Genomic DNA, 19641 nt, shown 5'->3' on the forward strand with positions numbered 1-19641 from the left:
GCATCCATCCAACCTACAGTAGCATAGGGTCTTTATTTTGTGTAAACCCTACCCTGCACACCCTGAGTTCCTGCGCAGAGCTGCTCGGGAAAAGGACCGGAGCACCCCAACCCTGCTGCCTGCAGCCCACCACGGCAGATGACCTGCCCTCTCTATGGGGGCATGCTCTGGCCTTCCCTCAGCGCTGCTGCACCAACAGCAGCTCCATCCTCTTTCACACAAAAATGTCATGGAAACGTGGTACGCGTGGTGCACACCTCCCCAGTGCCAGGCCACCACCGAGGTCTCACTGCAGGAGCCCTCTCCATGCCAGGCCAGCCCTACTGTTTAGGTGGGAGAAGAGTCACAAAATCAGTTGGCATTAATGAATTTTACTTCATAGATTGCATACTGTGTGATTCAGTGTATGATTCAGAGTTACATAACATTTTAAAAAACAGAGAAGACTTGACTCATCCCAGTGCAAGTTATTTTTCCTCTGCTCCACAGCGAAACTTGTTTGGCCACACTTAGATGTTCCCTTTTGTTGTCCTTACAAAACTGCTTCCTCTCAGCTGCTCTGCTCTGCCAAGGACGCGCCACATTTCATAGAATCACAGAACGGTTTGTGTCGGCAGGGCCCTTAAAGCCCACCTAGCTCCAGCCCCCTGCCCCGGGCAGGGCCACCTCCCCCCAGCCCAGGTTGCCCAGAGCCCCGTCCAGCCTGGCCTTGAGCCCTGCCAGGGACAGGGCACCCACAGCTGCTCTGGGCAGCCTGGGCCAGCGCCTCCCCCCCCCCCAGCACAGAATTTCTTCCTTTAACCTGACTGTCCCCCCCTCCAGCTGCAAGCCATTCCCCTTCAGGCACTGGAAGCTGCTCTAAGGTGTCCCCGGAGCCTTCCCTTCTGCAGGCTGAGCAACCCCAACCCTCAGCCTGTCGCACAGCAGAGGGGCTCCAGCCCTCCGAGCATCTTCGCGGCCTCCTCTGGACCTGCTCTGGACATTTCAAAGTGGCTTCATACTGAGGCCAGGGTGAAGGACATAGAACTGCACACACTTTGGGGAGGAATCAATCAGAAAAGACACTCCACCCCCCCCAGTTTTCCTTAAGTTTTGTGGTCTGTCAGTAACCTTAAAAAAGACTGCCAGCTACTGCTGCACCTAGGCCTAACAATCACGCCCAAGAACTTCCGAATAAAAATTGGGACAGAATCAGAGCAGAACACCAGGTTCTGCTGGTTTTGATTGTGTAAGAGCAGCAGAGGTGCTGGGAGCAGGGGTAAAGGCTCCCACTGATCCAAAAATCAGTGTCTGTTTCACCCTGCACCACTGACTGCAGCACAGAAAACCAGGGTACAACAGTCTCAATGCTGCAGTGCTGCAGTTTGCGCAAGGCAGCAGAGTCTGTGTGTTTACACACTGGAAGGAGGAAGCAACTGAGAGAACATCTGAATTATGAAAGAAAACATACTGTCAGTGCAAAAGCCTGATACTGATGTTGTTTTACTGCCGGGCTTCTTCGCTATACTTCTTGTCAGTGCCTTGAGCTCATCTAAGAAGGTCTAACGTGGACATGAGACCCAGGAAGCATCATGCTGAACCAGGGCAAAGCGGCCACCTGACTGGGGCAGGAGCCGGCACCTGATGGTGTCAGGACACAACCCAGTCAGTGCTGGGTGACCTGCTGCAGTGCTGACCTCGTCCCAAGCTCTCATCACTGGAGATCGACTTGAACTAGCACCATGAGGTCCCAGATACTCATAAAATCTGTCAGCTGTTACAACTCTAGCAGCTTCTAGCCAATGAAACTCTTAATACCTTAAAAAAAAGGGGGGGGGAATCTACATACTCCATATAAAGGTGAAATTCAGAATAAATGAATTACACATTTAATAAATTCAACACCGATTGTATCAGAAGGAAATGACCTAATGCAGAACCTTTCCTCATTTATAGGCTTCCAATGAGCAAAAGCTGTGCTGAGCTGTTCTGCCTCAAACAGCCTATCTGCTGATACAAAAAGCTTACCGACTGTCTTACAGTACATACTTTCTACTCGTTCCTCCATTTTGTTAGATTATGCAGATTGATTTAATGAAATCACTCAGAGGAAACTTACTGAATACATTTTCAGCAACCAGAAAGTAATGAATGAAAACAATGGCAAAAAGATACAAATCAAAAAGGTGAAAGGAAACCTCATACACGTCATGTAAAAATCCATCCAGTTCTGATTCCAGCACGGTTTGCCTTACCTGCCTGCATCTTGGTGCCCCATGCACACGTTCATTAGTGCATTGCAGACAAAGCTGTAGCGGTTGGCTGCGTTGTCGCTCAGAATCTTGCCCAGCATTGAGTAGTTAATGCTGTGAGCTGAGGGATTCTCAATAAAATCTAGCATGAACTCTGGGTCCCACAGTAAATTGGAATTCGAAGGCTGAACATTGCTGTATATTGTTTGCTTTACCTTAGAACAGGCACTACTGAGGAGAAAAAAAAAAAAAAAAAAAAAAAGAAAAAAAAAGTTGCCAAAAAACGTACTTTGCAGGAATGCTGTGGAACATGCCATGTGGGGTTGGAAAATCCTAGTTTGGTTACCGTTCTGTACACATTTTCAAACTCATTTCTGATAAGGAGCATCTACCAGAAAATAAGGCTGAAACATCAATTTCATTAAAGTTTTCCTGCAGATAAAGTCTCAAGCTTCTAAGATGCTTCTATGGCATTTCTATGACTGAAATCGTGAGCAGCTGGATGAGGACCACACACTCTTTCCTTCCTAGCAATGACTTCCTGGAGCATCAGATGTGAAATGTAACAGTGCTTCATAACGCTGCCCCCCCTCTTTATGTGTTATGACACAGCGAACTGCAGTGGCAGTAAGAAGACTTAATTAAGGAAAAATGAGAAAATTTATCTAAATTAAAAATTTCCATTTAGTAATAATGTGACATAACAGACAGCTTTTTGAAAGATCAAATCAGTAAATGGAGAAGGTAACAGCTTGACATTAACAGTTACGACAAAAGGCTAAGAAATATTTCAGGCTAGGAATACCTGTATGTTAATGGGCTTTCCTCAGGGGGAAAAAAAAAGGTGTTAATGAAGAAGACAAATTTCACACACAAAATGTTCTAAGGGGCATTTCTCTCAAGCATTGGGTCTTACACCACAGCTGGAAACAACATCCACATGTACAAACTTCAGTAATTATCCCAGCTGGGAAGACATCCTCATTACTGAAAAGATCTGTCAATTGAAATTAACTTAAAATACATTAAACCTTTGGAATTTCTTAGAACTCCACTAGCGCCTGGATCAAAAGACAGAGGAAGCACTGTGCTGCCTGGAAGACAGACGTCTGTGACCTGAGGAAGGAGCACGATGTGCACAGCAGCGCCTGGACGCAGGGCTTGGAGGGCAGCCCTGGGGCCCTTGCCACTGCGCTGCCCCTGCACATGCTGCTCCTCATTGGGATGCTCCAGAGCAGGAAGAAGAGGCTGTTAGCAGGATAATTAATCTACAAGAAGGGTAATTAATGGCCGATGTTAACCCTTGGCTCTAACAGCCAGCGTGACAGCAAAGAAAGAAAACCAACCAGTGGAAAACGAACAGCCCATACCCCAAATATCAGGCACTATTTAAACGGGCATCCTGGGCACACGTACATCCCCGACACTGCCACACCACAGCATTTACCTGCACTTACCCCACGGGTCACAGAAAGAAACCCAAGCGACACAATACTAAGTATGTGAGCAAAGCTGCCTCTGAAACTGTACTTGCACAAGGAGTAATGGTGGGGGAGTGGTCAGAAAAGAGATTTAGGGGGGGGGGGGGAAAAGTGACGGAATGATTTAGAAAAAGGAAGTTTAGCAAATGCAACTAAATATACCAAGCATACTAAACCAAAACATGCAGCTCACTTAGTAAAACACGGTCACAAGAAATACTGCAGATGACATCAGGAGCTGACTGTGAAGCACTGCAACATATGGAAGGTAAGTCTCTAAATTTGACCATTTATGACCTGTACTTTATTGTCACTTTAAACTGTCTTAGAGAAATAGCTGGACTTACAGCATGCTAAAAAGGAACCAAAAAGGTTGCCATGTACAAGTTGCCAGACAACTTGTTTTGGTTTTGTTTCAATTGCAGCAAGGAAACCAAGAAGAAAACAAGCGTAGCACTATTATCTTACAAAAAGCTGTTTAAAAAATTAATACATAAATTTTATTACCAGTTTTCAGAGAATTTCTAACTCCACTTGGCTGAAAAAGGGGGTTTATTATTTAATATAGGATTTAATACCCTAAGTATCTCTGTATTACTAAATGATGTTTTTATTTGCTACTGTTGATTAGTATTAATAAAAATGTTATTTTTTATTGTGTTACTGAACTTTAGGTTTTAAGCAGAAAAATGAACATAAGACTAAGACACTACTGTAGTTCTTCTAATTTTTTTTTCTAGCATTCCTCTTATTAAATGCTACTGTTCCCATGTGTTTGTAAACCTATTAAAATATTATTACCGAGAAATTTTTTCCTGCTCCCTATATGAAATGAAAACCACAAATCTGAAACATGCAAACCAAAACCAGGTATATAAACTAGGAGGGGAAATAGTAACTGAAGTGGTTTGTAAGTCTCACAAGACGCGCGTTTGCATATGAAAGGTTTCCACTCCCCCTTTAAAAAGTAGGAGCCAAAAACACAGCATATGGGTACCTAAAATATTTTTTTAATTTAAAATCAAGGAACTGAACAGTCGAGCAGAAAACTTCACAAACTCAAACATGTTTGTGCCTCTCCCCACATCAAAGGAAATATTTAATAGAATATTACAGCTGCGTCAGCTAAGATTTTGTTATTTTTCTACCCAATATTGTATGTATTACAGCCAATTTGCTGATGCATTATAGGAACCAAATCAGTCACATCACAATCTGCAAAAGCAAAGGTGTGTGGAGGTGGGTCCAACGCTGCACGGCACAGCTGCCCCAGCAGCCCACTGGAGCTGGACGGCCCCCGCTTCCCCATGCCTGCTCGCTGCACCCCAGTGCTGCTGGCTGAAGCGCCCCACTGAGCTAACCACAGCGCTGCAAGGAAGGCTCAGCCCCTGCTGCTCCACAGCAGGTACCCACTCAGAGCGAGGACTTCGCAGGCTCAGGACCACACACTGCACTGCCACACCGGCACGGGCAATAGAATTGCACCAGTAAAGGTAGAGGCAACAGCATATGTTGGCAAGTGTTGGAACAGGCTGCCCAGGGAGGTGGTGGAGTCACCATCCCAGGAGGGATTTAACAGACGTGTAGACGTGGCCCTTAGGGACACGGGTTAGCGGTGGGCTTGGCAGTGCTGGGTTAACGGTTGGACTTGATCATAAAGGCCTTTTCCTATCTCAACGATTTGACAATTCTATTTTCCACGGAAAGCAAACCAAACTGAAACCACAGCAATCTACATCAGTATACAGGCTAGACAGCGGTGAGAAAAATCCCATTACCACCCACCTGAAGAGGTCTCCAAACTTGCTTCTCAGGTGGCTACAGGACACATACAGATCATAGAGGTAAGCTAAAATACACCTTTCTGGGGACGAACACTCCGAGGGATTAACAACGTGCTTTACCACTCCGCACAACCTGCAAAAATAAAACCATTTTGAGTTTGTTGCAACACACCTTAGCGTGTGTCTCATTGTTAGCTATCACACAAACCCCACCATTAGCTGGGCAATGTGATGACAGACCTTGCATCTACAGGCTAAGGGGACTCACATGAAGCTCACCTGAGCTCACTTACAGCCTTCCAATAGTAGTGTGACAGTCGGTCTCACTACTGAACCTAACCCCATTTTTTGTTTAAGAGAGAAGACCAAAAATACTTTTTGGGAAATTGTAGCTGCCACAAACCCTTCAAAGACTTGTGCGGTTTGCTCCGAGTTGAGGATGAGGCAGGCATGGTAACGTCGCAGCACGGCGACGATGCAGACGCACAGCCCCGTTGTGTAGCTTCCTGCCAGGCTGGATGACTTCAGCAGCAGCTCTGCCTCCACAACACTCAGCTCGTTCAACAGCTGAAAGTGCATACACAAAGTCAACGAATTTCCAAATTAAACAGGTAGAGTAAGCAGAAAAAAAAATAAAGGGAAAACTATATGGCAAAACAAAATTAAATTCCTTACTCACTAGAGAACAAGGGAAAGAGGGAACAAAACAAACTGCTAAAGTATAAGAACTGTCCCTCAGAACTGCTCTTCAGAAATACATGGCATTTCTGGCACTCAGATGCTTTACTGTGTAATATGATGGTTCTGTCTGAAACAGTGAAGCCCATCCTAAAATGCTTTGTGCTAAAATAATGAGAATTTTATAAATTTTGAAAGACTGAAAAATAAAATACATCTATTGATTCTCTATAACTGTCAAAGTAAGACAAAAGGGAAGTATCTGGCACTCTGTTTCAGAAGTCAGGAAACGGGAACAGATAAAAGCACATGGCAGCAAATCAGGAGAATTTGCAGTCCATCTCCTGGGGTTTTTTTCTGGTTTTACAGAAAATGTATCACAGCTTTATCCTGATGTAACCCTCCCCAAAAATGAACTCTGTTTACCTGTATTGCAAAGTCGATCAGCCCATTGATATTCAGTGCTGGCTCCATGAGATCAAAGATGAGCTGGATGTGGTGAGCCAAAGGAAGATGATATGATGTTCCCGAGGCAAAACTAGTTATCTGTTCAAGAACGTTACTGGAGATCTGTGAAAATAAATGTTGAGATGTCACATGGTGACTGAGGGCTTCTCAAATACACTAGTGCTCCAAAAATCCTGTTTTCTAAGCAGCAATAGCAAGTGACAGCATTTTGCAGATAAAAGCACTAACAAATAGTACATAAATATACCTATTACTCTACTATCCAGCAAGTCAGTTGTAATGCCGTTCTATTTTCAAAATTGACAGCAGAAAATGGTGTTCTGCTGCTTTACAGCTGAGTGTCAAGCTGTTCTTAACTTCTACAATACCAATTTTTATTCTGTGGAGTATTCTGCTTTAAAGAAGAGGTAAAATAGTTTTTCTTTTCCTCTTACTGCATTGTAATTTTGTTATTGATGGTTTTCAGATAATTAATAACACATTATCCTGCAAACAAAACATGTAATAAATTCATTCAAAAGACTAGATCCAAAGGTGTCTTACAAATTAAGTATCAAACATGTACCTCTTTTTCTTTTTCTTAAATATACTTTAAAACAGTAACACCTGGCAGAGTGATGAAATCCTATGCTGATACATTCCCACACTTACAAGTTCTACTATAAACCAGGAAAATTAGGCTTGTCATTTAAAACAAATTATTTATGTTTTCCAGGCAGCCATTAATACAGCTTTTTAACAGTAAACATTGATGATAAATTCTAGTATCCAGAAAAGAATAAACTGTATTATCTACCAGCTTCTCAAATAGACACACTCAGTGTTGCACAAAAAACACAGAAGAGTTCACTGTCTTTATAAACACAGATACAGTAACATATCTTACACATACGCAAGAGATTAGTTAATTAGTACCTAATTTACTAACAAGCCTTAAACAATGCTGTTAATGGAAATTTATGTAAAATTTATTTCAAATTTTCCATTAAAAAAATCTTGACATCTACAATAACTCAGAAAGCTTCTTGCAAAACAAGCAAGCATCACCAGCCCCACCCCCCCAACAAACACACACAATCAAACCCCCACATATCTACTGAAGCAGGTATTTTAGAATACCAAGGCAGCATTTTTAATCTTGCCTTTGAAGAAACACTGCACTGAAAATTCTTGGTATATACAAAACACTTCTCAAAACCTAGATTTGCTTCCTATTTGGTACCTCTACAGCAGAATGTAAAAGGCTACAATTTTATACGAGGGAAGTACCTGAGATGTCACCTGATGTTGATCAAAATAGGACAGTTGCTGTAGTTTTGTAAACACGGTCTCTAGGGTTGGAAATGCTTCTTGTTTGGTCTTCCTGGCTTTTTGCCCTTCATCCCCAACTTAAGAGATAAAAAATTATTTTGGTCATTTTATATTTAAGCAGGAGCCCTAGTAGTTTCGCATTATTACCAATTTAAAAGACAGCAACACTCCTCAAAAGCTCGTGACTACATAAAAACCTATTTGCCTCAGTTTTCCATAATACTCAGGACAAATATTTGCCACAGCATGTAACAGCATCAAAGCTACTTCGAGGTTATTCCAATGCAAAAAGCCAACACCCAAGAAAAACTGAAAAACAGCCATACAGTTTTACTAGGAGGGTAAGGAATATGTATCACTCACTGGCCAGCATCTCATTTTCCAGGTTTTAGCCTAACGCAAGTGTTTACAGACAAGTTGTTATAACGGAAAATGGGGATTTCTAAGCAGAGTGGCCCTTGGCTGCCCTGGCGTGGCTGGCAGACCGCACTTGGTGCTGCAGGACTCTGTTCAGTACTTCACCCAGTGACCGTCAAGGGGATGAAAGCCAAATTACATGACCAACATGCACGGCTCCAGACAACTTGCCGAGCACCTCACAGCTCCTGTGATCTTTGCTACAGGCTACCATACAGCAGCATTAAAGCATTTACCACCCATTTCAGTAGTACTCTTCTTATTCAGAATTTTGAGGATGTCTTTGGTAATCTTCTTCAGCTGATGCCTCGCTTCATCACGCTCCTTACCAACGCCATAAAGGAGAATCATGCGCTGGTTACACTCATGACTTGAAGATTCATCCTGAAAAAAACAGGTCATGAGTGAAGTAACTTTTTTCTGCTATCACCTGCAGAAACCCAAGCCAAGTTGCTCAGACTGCAATAAATAATAGCTAACTCCTCGTCACAAGCAGGATCTCCTGTGGTTACCAGTGTGGAGGAAACAGTGCCAAATGAATTCACTAAAGAGTAGGGTAAAAATACAGAGGGAAAAAATGTGATCTGATATTATGAATCCAGTATGTATCTATAACAACTGAGACAGAGGATGCATACGGGTGACCCTCCTAACTGTCCCCTAGACTGATATTCAGTAGCAGATTAGTAAAATGAAGACAGATGTCTAGAAACCGTGTGACATTTCTCTTATTATGTACAAGTCAATTGAAAAAAAGATGCAGCCCAACTCCTAGAATTCAATTTTGTACATCCCAAAGAAATTGAAATACATATAGTTTATTTAAATTGCTTATATTTAGTCTTTCAATAAAATGTATCCTAAAACGTTGATGCACTGTATATAACTTAAAAACCTGGAGCACTCCTCTACAATTCATATAAGGTATAAATATTTTGTTCAGTAACATACTTACCTTTTCCAAACTAAGCAAGCACTACATCTTCCAACTACTTAAAAAGTTCTTAAGAAACAAGGCTGTGTACAAAAATACTACTAAAGAATCACAAGGCAAAACGGCAGTAGACGGGACTGTATCTCTGTGCTCTGAAAGTTGCACGGTCTTACAAAACACACGCTCTCTTTTAAAAATAGTGACTCCCTTAGTAGGTCAAAAGCAGGAAGTAAGCCTCTAATGATTTTTAAAATTCTGTTTCTCTCTCTTCTAGAGGAAACAAAAGCAGAAGCACTGACAGTGTCACCTGGAATTTGCAGCTGTCTGGCTAAGAAACCAGTTCAAAGTCGGAGGAAGGTCTAAGTCTCCCCACTGGGATGCACAGCTGCTCCTCCAGTCTCTCCTGGCTCCGAGGGATTCACGCATGAACGCTCCTGCAGGCCTGCATGGCGAGGCGCTAGCGGAACTGCGAGCAGCCTCTCTCAGCAACACTACCTTCCCACCGCAGGAGCCACCCAGGCATTGCATCACTTCTCAGCAGCACCCTACGGTAATCTGCTCTTTGATTTTGGCTGGGGGGAAGGTGTCTGATTTGTGCATGTTTAGGGAGTACTTACTTCATTAGGGTCAGACTTGGCAGCTGAATCCGTGATGCGCTTCAAAGCATCAGACAATTTATTTCTGTCTTACAGACAGAAATAAAGCCTTGGAGCTCTGTAAGGAAGATGTCAGGGATGTCTGGGAACTAGCTGACAAAGCATGAACTCCCCCGAGTGCCTTATTTTTACAAAGGCAGAGATAATACAGAAATATAGCAATTTTTACAGTTGCATCGCTACACAACTGAACGTTACTCCTTTTGAAACGCAACACTGACCAATTCAGCGTTCCTGCCTGGCTTTCCCAGGCAACCGGGCTGCATCAGACCTGGTCTGATCAAGGTTTTTGGAGTAAGAGCAACAGTTTTCAACCCGGCCCCTGTTATCAGTTAGGCAGATGTCAGCCTCCTGGTGTTTGTGGGCAACCAGCCAACGGAGGAACTCTTGGTTTTGTGGCCAGGGTGGGCTCGGAGGGGCGCAGTGCTACGCAGGGGGCTCAACAGCACCTTCACGCAGGTGATCGCTGCAAAATCCCACACAGCTCCTGCATGTTGGCTCAGGTCAGTGAAGCTCTAAATTTATTTGCAACACACACAGCACTGGTAAAGCAAGCGATTTAGGAAAATGACAGGACAAACCGTCACATTAGAAGTAAAGGTATCCATTAACACCTACATAAATGAAGCTACAAGTATCTTCAGACCTTGCTGGCAAATGTATAGCCACTGAAGTAGCAAACGCCGTTAGCTGCCCTAGTGCCAGTACACAGGGCTGAAAAGCCGGTACTCCTCTCCCACTTTCTTCCCCTTGGAAGCAACAAACGGTGACTTTGTGGGGTGCCACATCCACCCGCTGAATACCCGGGTGAAATGGTGGCAGCCTGCAAGCAGCTGTTCCCAGGTCTGAGCAAGGGCAGGCAGGGGGTGGCAGGGATCAGCTTCAAGGACAACTAAAAGTGAGGCTGAAATAACACCACTGGGAGAGACTGACAGCCAGCCAGGCTGAAATACAATAAAAAGGGGTATTTGATTCCTTTTACTTCAGCCCAGCACTGTTACATCCCCAGTCAAAAGGAGTTTAAATGCTATCCCTTCCCGTGCCCAAGAAGATGCTGAAAGGGGCGTTTCTCCTTCCTCCCTGGGAGGAGAGAGACAGTTTGGGCACACGTGTGTCAGACAAGCGAAATCACAGCCCAGGCCCCCAGGCACAGCCGCACCGAGCAAGAGCTGTGCCATCACCTACACGGTGATGGGAACAGGCAGCGTGCCGCCAGCCATGCCGCCCCCCCAGCCCACCACCGTGCTGGCCCCTTGCCCAGCCCTGACTGCAGGCCTCGGGGAGGCTGCGTGGGCAGCTCAGGAGGTTAGGATGGAAGCTTGGGAGGTTGGGATGGGAGCTCGGGAGGCTGGGATGGAAGGGCACCTCAACGTTTCAGCCAAGGAAGATGAAACCAGGCTACCTTACAAGCATGACAACATCTAGCACTCTTCTCCTGTAGAAACCTGACATCCCCAGCAAAATAAAACACAACCTACAGCAGTCAAGATCCCCACAGAAATGCTCCCAATGCAAAAATTAAGAGTAAAAAGGTTGAAGTCTTATGACAGATTAACTCATGATTTCATTTTTTTGTTTTTACAGGGAGAGGGGAAAAGACAAAGTGCAAATGAAAGCCACAACCAGCTTCAGCTACTCTAGAAACAACAGCAACTGCACCAGTGATAACAAAATCAGTCAAGTAATTTTTCCTTTGCTTTACACAATTCTGTTTCTAGTGGGTATCATCATGAACAGCCTGGCAATGTGGGTCTTTTTTAAAATATCCAGTAAATCCAATTTCATCATCTTCCTGAAGAACACTGTCATTTCTGACTTCCTCATGATCCTGACTTTTCCATTTAAAATCCTCAGCGATGCAAAATTAGTATCATGGGTACTGAGAGGATTTGTGTGCCAGGTCACTCAGGTTGTATTTTACTTCACCATGTACATTAGCATTTTGTTTCTTGGTCTAATAACTGTTGATCGCTATCAGAAAGCCACTTCACCATTCAGAACGTCAACACCAAGGAGCCTTTTAGGTGCTAAGATCCTGTCCACAGCAATTTGGATATCAATGTTTACTCTCTCATTACCCAACATGGTTTTAACTAACAAGAAGAAAACACCCAAGAGCGTAAAAAAGTGTGCCTTCTTGAAATCTGAGTTTGGCTTAGTCTGGCACGAAATCGTAAACTATATTTGTCAACTTATCTTCTGGGTTAATTTAGCAGTCATAGTTGTATGCTACATACTTATAAGTAAAGAACTGTACAAATCCTATAAAAGGACAAGATGCACAGGAAAGGCATCCCAAAAGACTGTAAATCTGAAGGTTTTCATAATTATTGCAGTGTTCTTTATTTGTTTTGTGCCATTCCACTTTACTAGAATCCCCTACACTTTGAGCCAAACAAGAGACGTTTTTGAATGCTCTGCTCAGAACACCTTGTTTTACTTGAAAGAGAGCACGCTGTGGCTGACATCACTGAATGCTTGCCTAGATCCATTCATATACTTTTTCCTTTGCAAATCATTTAGAAAGTCCTTGATAGACATGATGTGCAAGCACACAGCATCATCAGAACTCGGAGCACGGATGAAGGAGCAGAACGAAGGAGATGACACAGATGAGACGCCGCTCTAGAGCTAAGAACCACCCATACCTGTTCTTGGCGGGCAAAAGCAGCACAAATTCCGCAAAGAGTATCTAGAGTCACCAACTTCCTTAGAAATTGTCCTACAGATGAAGCACAAGCACCCTGGAACCAACATCACTGGTTGCAAAAACTAGAAAGCTTGAATAAAACAAGAGCACCGCCTGACCACCACCTCCACACCTGTCAGAATTGCTAGGAAAAAGTTTTAACTTCTAGTTGGAGCTGTAAGGAAAAAAATTAAACCTGAGTCATTAAGTACTACAGATGAGATTATGAACTGCAAAGACTTTACAGAAATAACTTAGCTTGGGCCAGAGTAAAATCCATGACAACACAAGATCTGGAAAATGCAAACAAAATCCACAGTAAATGTGATTTTTAAATGCAGGGAGTTGTCACCTTGTATACAGCTGGCAGACAAACAGAAATATAGGACATGTAGATAAACCGTTTATCTTTGCAGATTTTTGATAACAATAAAATTTTGCTTATCTAATTATATGCTTGCAATTCTTAATCCATTGATCAATAATTAATAGTTGTATGTCAGAGGAAATTATTTCATAATCAGGCTTATCTTGATGTGAGTTAAATCTTCAAATACTTTACCCTGCTATATGAATAAACAAAAATGTACACTTTTATAAAGAACAATGTGTAATATTAGAAAATATACAAAGACTATTTACAGAATACTTAGGTCTTAGGGAAAAACAGACTCATAGTAAGATCTTTACTGATTATTAAGGGAAGCTTTTTTGCACTACACAAAAAATTTAACCACTTCCTTTTTTTCATTTGGGAAAGCTGAAAAAGAAAACCAGGAATGTATTTTCAGGTACATAACCTTTTCAGGAATCATAACAACTACACATGAAAAAGACCCTAGGCTACTGCAATAAATTATGCTTCATTTATCATCACTGCAAAACAGCTCCAATTCAGAAATACATTTCACCATCATGCAAGAGCTCAGTCCTGGCAAAAGCCATTGCCTGTCGACCCTTCTCTGGTACTTATCTGTGCCTGGCAGCGCACTGGGTGTTTTTACAACGGATACCCACATTTCCTAAAAAGCTGAAAGACAGTTCACTTACTTTAGCACTCAGCCTTACAGTTTATGCATCTCTTAAAACCTGCCTGGACGAATTAAATATTTTACAAAACATTTTGTGCACTGCTCATTCTGGTATATACACCGACACTAATTACAATCAGTAACTGGGTTACACTGCAGAAAACAGGGCACCATTATTTCCCTGGAACTGGCGCTGCTGGTCACCGCAGAGCGTGCTCTCCACAGCCAGCCCCACGGAGCCCAGGACTGATAAACTCCAGCTGATGCCCCCCACCCAGCACTCATTCCCCCCATTTTTTGTACCTAAACATGGAGAGAGAGAGAGTAGTAATTATCTAGCAGCTGCTTTTGCTGATCAGATGAGCTGTTCGGACAACAGATCCTACAGCCACCTGCGAGCCATCCAGCAGTCACTGACCGGATACTTGGAACCTGCCTCTGGCAGCTGGGAACAGCGCCAAGGGGCCAGTCTGGGAGAAAACATGGAAGATGCTGCTTTGGACATCAGTCCTGGGGTATTGCAATGGACCCTCTCAGCTTTGCAGAATCCCTGCTGAATGAACAGAAGTCGGGGCAGGCAGCTAGGGACAGCTCTCACTGATGACAATGGCAAAGGTGACTTTCATCCCGGCCATCCTCAAGGCTCTTTGCTTTCTGCCAGCCATTTAATGACAACATCAGCATGCATACCTACATTAACCACAACGTATATGCTAACGCACAAACTTACTGTCAATACAGCTGCAGCCTGAGAACCCCAAAAAGCAATTCATGTCTGCCCACAAAGGGATGGCTTGAACGTGAGCCATTTCCCGCAAGGCAGCAAGGAGCCAGAACCCTCCGTCACATCATTTGACAGGAAAATAAAAGACAAATCACATGACTAAGTTAAACTTATACAAAAAATTCTGTTTACAGAGAAATGTACTAGATTCCAACATTATACATAATAAACACATAATAAATACAAAGCATACCATGTAGCAACAGCCTCTGCCAGACCCAGAAAATAGCTGTAACCAGCACGCTGTATCACCTGGCTACACTGACAACAAAATAAACCAAAAGTCCCATTCTGGAGATCAAAAGTCAAGCTCAGGTTTACGTGTCAATATTAAGAGGCCACAGAGGGAGGGGTACAATTTCTGAATATGGTGGCGCACGTGATTTTGTAGCTGAGTGACCCACTGTAAGGATGACTCTGACCTGATTCTCTGGTCACACATTTGTTGACTAGTGCTGTCCAGAACAGGGGAGCGCACACACACAGACAAGGGCTCAGAGCTACATTTGAGGATTGTCCCGGAAAACTGTCAGGAAACACTCTGTGTTTGTTCACCCCACATCTCTAAAGGAGCCAAATCATAATGGCACAGTATAGGTGCCATCAGGTCTGCCTCACACAAACCAAGAGCTGGAAAACGTGCCTGTCTCAATGGATGTGGTAATTTTTTTTCTTAGTATAGGAGAAAGCAGTGTACTTTCTGACAGAGGGCAAAAGGGAGAGAGAAAAACAACAGCAAACATGATTAACTAACTCGAGTGATACATGAAAATGAGGAAGGAAACAACATACCACACCAACAGAAAAAGTCTCGTCTTTCTACACATTTCTCCATTCTTAATACTTTGCTCGACGCTTCTGTTGGCAGAGGAACAGCGTATGAACCGAAGACAGCCAAACACACTCTGAAACAGTTGCTGCCAGGTTTGCTCAGGTACTTGCATGATTGCAGCGTTCACGTGGTGTGATGGGGCACTCTGTCATCTGCCTTTCAGATGTAAGAGGCTGATAACCAGCAGTGTGCATCTTATGTGTTACTTAAAATTGTGCTGAGAAAGGAAAAATGGAGTATGCTTGGTAAGAAATACCAGAAGTCGCTTCCCCAGAAGCACCTTGCTTTTGGGACACAACTGTAAAATTTCTGTTTAATGTTAAAATACATTTCCATGTAAATGGTGCTCTAGGTAATATGCTGTTATACCTTGCTATCGTATTATCTTAGGCCTCCATAATGAAAATATACCATTTTAACTTCTCACTAGATGTTCGTTTGTAAACAACTTAAACTTAGGCAAAGATTTACATTTTCTATGAACTAGACCGGCTGATTTCTATTGAATGCACACTCAGGTTTTGTGCTTATTTGTATAAACCTGACAGTCACTCTAAGAAACATGTAATTTGAAATATAGAATGTTATATTTTATGTTTTCTCTCTCTTTTCACCCAAGTCTATTGCAAACAATGGGAGACATCGCAAATGAGAGTATTGTCAGTAACTCCAGTGGAGCACCCTCCTCCACACAGCAGTGCCACCGAGACACCACGATCACCCACCTCGTCTTCCCAGTACTGTATACACTCATCTTCCTTCTGGGACTCGTACTTAACAGCCTGGCTTTTTGGGCTTTCTTCCAGATTCCAAGCACATCAACTTTCATTGTCTATCTGAAAAATATCTTAGTTTCTGATTTTATAATGACCCTGATGCTTCCTCTGAAAATCCTAACGGACTCTGGCCTGGGACCATGGCAACTCAAAGCTTTTGTCTGTCGCTTCTCAGCTGTAGTATTTTACAATACCATGTACATTAGCATAGTGCTACTCGGACTCATTGCTTTTGACAGATTTCTCAAGATTGTGAGACCTTTTGGGAAGTTCTGGGTGCAAAACCTGACCTCAGCAAAGATCCTGGCGGGTCTGGTCTGGCTCTTCTTCTTTGTTCTCTCTCTGCCTAACATGGTCTTATCAAACAAGAAAGCAACACCCCAATCAGTGAAGAAGTGTGCCTCACTGAAGAACTACTTTGGACTCAAATGGCATGAAGCCGTCAATTATATCTGTCAGTTTATTTTCTGGACTGTACTCATCCTCATGTTTCTATTTTATATAATTATTGCCAAAAAGGTATATGAGTCTTATATAAAAACACGGAAGAAAAACAACAAAAGTGAACAACGGATCAAGGGAAAAGTATTCATCATTTTCACTGTGTTTTTCTTATGCTTTGCTCCCTTTCATTTTAGCAGGGTTCCCTATACTCTGAGTCAAACGACCACCCACATGGACTGTCGTCTGCAGAACCAGCTCTTTGTTGCGAAAGAAAGCACTCTGTGGCTGGCTGCCACAAACGTCTGCATGGACCCCCTGATATACATGTTCTTGTGCAAACCATTTCTAGAAAAGGTATTATGCAGGAGAATAAAGACATTTCAGAAAACAGTTCATACAAACCCCACAACAGAACTGGACACACGAACGTCTGCTACCGAATCTTGACTGCAGCTTCATGCTCTACAGTCTCTGCATATTCATAGAGAACTTAAAAAATACTTTATTTCTGCTGTGGAAAATGAAAAGGCAGTTGTACTGTAATATTAATACTTAATAAAAATGTCAAAATGGAATTTCCTTATTTACTCTCACTGCTCAGTCTTTATAGACAAAAAACTGTCACTGCTGGCCCTGATCAAACACCGATCCCCCCCCCAAACTGTGCTCTCCTGCTGACACCATCACTGCTAATCAAATGCTGCAGAAGCCCCGCTGTGTCGTGGCAGCACCTGCCCAGCCCCAGTATGGTTGCATGCATGCCACACAGCGCCGTGCTGCCTCAGAGTCACTCATGTGACTTCCAGCCATAACCACGTCGGTCTGAAGAGAAAACCAGCATCGGTGACGCGTAAAACTACGGATGATCAGTTTGCAGTCTCGTGTTGCTCTGCTGCCTCTGCAAAGCGAACCAGAACGGAGTTTTTTCCAATTTGGTCACTAATTTGTGTCCACGTCACAGGATACAGACAGACTGTAGCCCATGAATTAAAATACCTTCCTATAACGTAAGCCAATCTATAAAATAATTCTATCCGCTTTAAACAAGAATAACTTACTTGTTAACACTTAAGCAGCTTACTGACTATAGCTGCTTTTAAGGATGATTTGGCTTTAATTGGGATCAAACCCCAGAGCTGTTAACTTTGTATGTCAGTAATTCTTACGCTGGGTGTCAGCTCAGCCAGCACGTCACAGGGCAGGGAAGAGGAGGAACCATACCTGACAGAAGGAAGAAGGACATGGTTCCTCCCCATCCTTACCCGCCTCTCTCGCACATAACTGCTCTCCTACTGCCTACACTGTTTCACCATCCTTCCTCTCCATCCTCAGCGGGGCTTTGCGGGAGGGCACAGTTGGCAATACCCCAGCCCCCAGAGCACACTCCTCGCCCAGGACAGCAGAGAACCCAGGATTGCTCCCCTGCCACAGGCACCCCAGAGCTGCGTGGCATTCACCTCTATCCCACCACTCGCAGAGAGGAACACCCAGACATGTCGCCCTTGGTGGCACGTTCCCCATTCCCAGTGCCATCCACAGGCGAAGAGAAGGCAGCAGGCAGCACTGCCTCACCCTCCTCGCCCAGCAAACCCTTCTCCACCTGGCTCACTGCACTACCCGCAGACCTCTTCCTTAGCTGTCCTACAGGGGAAGTCCAAATAGACTGTGCCTAAAGAGAAATGCCTTTCTAATCACAAATCCTGGGATTTATTTCACTATTTTAAGACGTGAAAGAGATACCAACTGTTTACTGACTCCAACTCTACAAAGCATATAAAAAAACCCCACAAAACTGTTAAACTTACCTTAGCCCTCAGCAATCATAGAACCACAGCATGGTTTATGTTGGAAGGGACTTTACAGCTGCTTCCTTGCTTCTCAAACATGTTGCTCCTGCTGCTTGTCCCCCGATATACCTGCCACCCCAGATGACTACCTCTGCACACTGCTCAGGTGACGTGGCATTGCAGAAGGGACCTCAGGGAAAGCATCCCAACTTGCTCTTTTCCATCGGCCCTACTGCTGGCTGTAGCTCCCGTCACCCCCTGCCCACTGCCCCGTACCTGGGCACTCAGCTCCTGCTGCTCTGTGACACTGCAGAGCCGAAGCGTGCCAGCACCTCGCTGAGGAAAGAGCCAAGTCCCTTAGGAACAAACTTCACCTCTTCTCAAGCTCTCCTGCCAGCTTTATGCCTCCTCACAGGTGCCAGATGCTTTGATCACCACTTGATTGCTATTTTTAGAAATTAAGTATTTACAGCAGCCTAATACAATCACGCCGGTTGCTCCACACAGCCTGTTTTTTTTAAAACTGTTTTTAGATTACTGTGCATTAATTACATCTGCCTTTGGGATTCCCCAGCCTCTGCCACACAGGTAGATGTATGTCTTATTTAGCAATTTCTACTCACTCAATCTTCTCCGCTAGGCACATTACATACTTTCTGTAACTGTAACACCCTTTTACAACTGGAAATTGAACTAATCCCCAGTCAGCTTTCAGTTGGGTCTGAACTTCCCTATAAATCAACCTTATCTCAAACGGTGTTTCTCTCTCTCAGGATTAATTGCTATTCAGGAATTAATTCCTCTCTCCCCACACATACACAGTGTTTAACAGGATTAACTTCACTATTTTAGTTTAGGTACATTTTTAGCTGCTAAAATAGTCAACACTTCAGCAACTGCTTAAAGAAAAGTATGAGGAGCCTGAAAACGTTTCTCTAAGCCTGTTGACGTAGCACAGCAATTAATGTAGTGACCAGAGCTATACATCAGGAGAAGATGGTTTGTAAACCAGCTGTAACCTTCCACCAGGCAGGTGCCCATGGAAATCTCTGTTCCTGAGCTTTGGGCATAATAGGGAAGAGTTCAGCACGAAGCTTTGCGGCTTGGTCCTCCCTCTTCCAAATGAATCACACCAGCATAGCAGCTATGCAGGTGCCCAGAACTCTCAGCATGGACTTGTATCCAGCTCTGGATTTAAAAGTGGAACTCTGGGCCATTTTTGTGGTTATTACAGAGAAAGACAGTAAAATAAAATGAGCAGTGTGGCAGCAATAAACTATGAAAATGCTGAAGAACAGAAAACTTACTCCGCCATGGAAGTTTGGGGTTTTTTTTGTT

The 19641-nt window shown here is 43.6% G+C and overlaps 3 protein-coding genes across 15 annotated transcripts in view; 2 read left to right on the forward strand and 1 right to left on the reverse strand.

Moving 5' to 3' along the window:
- MED12L (mediator complex subunit 12L) overlaps positions 1-19641 on the reverse strand; it is a 150752-nt gene that overhangs the window by 36979 nt on the left and 94132 nt on the right. For 10 of the 12 annotated variants that reach the window (XM_040613264.1, XM_040613266.1, XM_040613265.1 and 7 more), the window contains 6 exons: positions 8607-8754; positions 7912-8030; positions 6601-6744; positions 5900-6063; positions 5498-5629; positions 2235-2462 (listed from right to left, as the gene is read on the reverse strand). In XM_040613264.1, the coding sequence (XP_040469198.1) occupies positions 2235-2462; positions 5498-5629; positions 5900-6063; positions 6601-6744; positions 7912-8030; positions 8607-8754 (935 nt within the window). The remainder of the gene's footprint in view (positions 1-2234; positions 2463-5497; positions 5630-5899; positions 6064-6600; positions 6745-7911; positions 8031-8606; positions 8755-19641) is intronic. The other 2 variants (XM_040613257.1, XM_040613255.1) reach the window with 1 other exon arrangement.
- Positions 383-13768, forward strand: P2RY12 (purinergic receptor P2Y12). 2 transcript variants are annotated; one of them, XM_040613273.1, is made up of 3 exons: positions 383-392; positions 9669-9854; positions 11545-13768. In XM_040613273.1, exon 3 carries the CDS (start codon positions 11570-11572, stop codon positions 12587-12589), a length of 1020 nt encoding a protein of 339 aa, XP_040469207.1. In that variant the 5' UTR covers positions 383-392; positions 9669-9854; positions 11545-11569; the 3' UTR covers positions 12590-13768. The 2 variants fall into 2 exon arrangements, with proteins under 2 accessions (XP_040469207.1, XP_040469206.1); XM_040613272.1 differs by lacking the exon at positions 383-392 and adding an exon at positions 3829-3980 and having other exon boundaries at positions 9579-9854.
- On the forward strand, positions 15251-17057 carry P2RY13 (purinergic receptor P2Y13). The gene is made up of 2 exons (XM_040613270.1): positions 15251-15398; positions 15915-17057. Exon 2 carries the CDS (start codon positions 15929-15931, stop codon positions 16961-16963), a length of 1035 nt encoding a protein of 344 aa, XP_040469204.1. The 5' UTR covers positions 15251-15398; positions 15915-15928; the 3' UTR covers positions 16964-17057.

This window comes from Falco naumanni, chromosome 13 (genome assembly GCF_017639655.2).
Source record: "Falco naumanni isolate bFalNau1 chromosome 13, bFalNau1.pat, whole genome shotgun sequence".
NCBI classification, from domain to species: Eukaryota; Metazoa; Chordata; class Aves; order Falconiformes; family Falconidae; genus Falco; species Falco naumanni.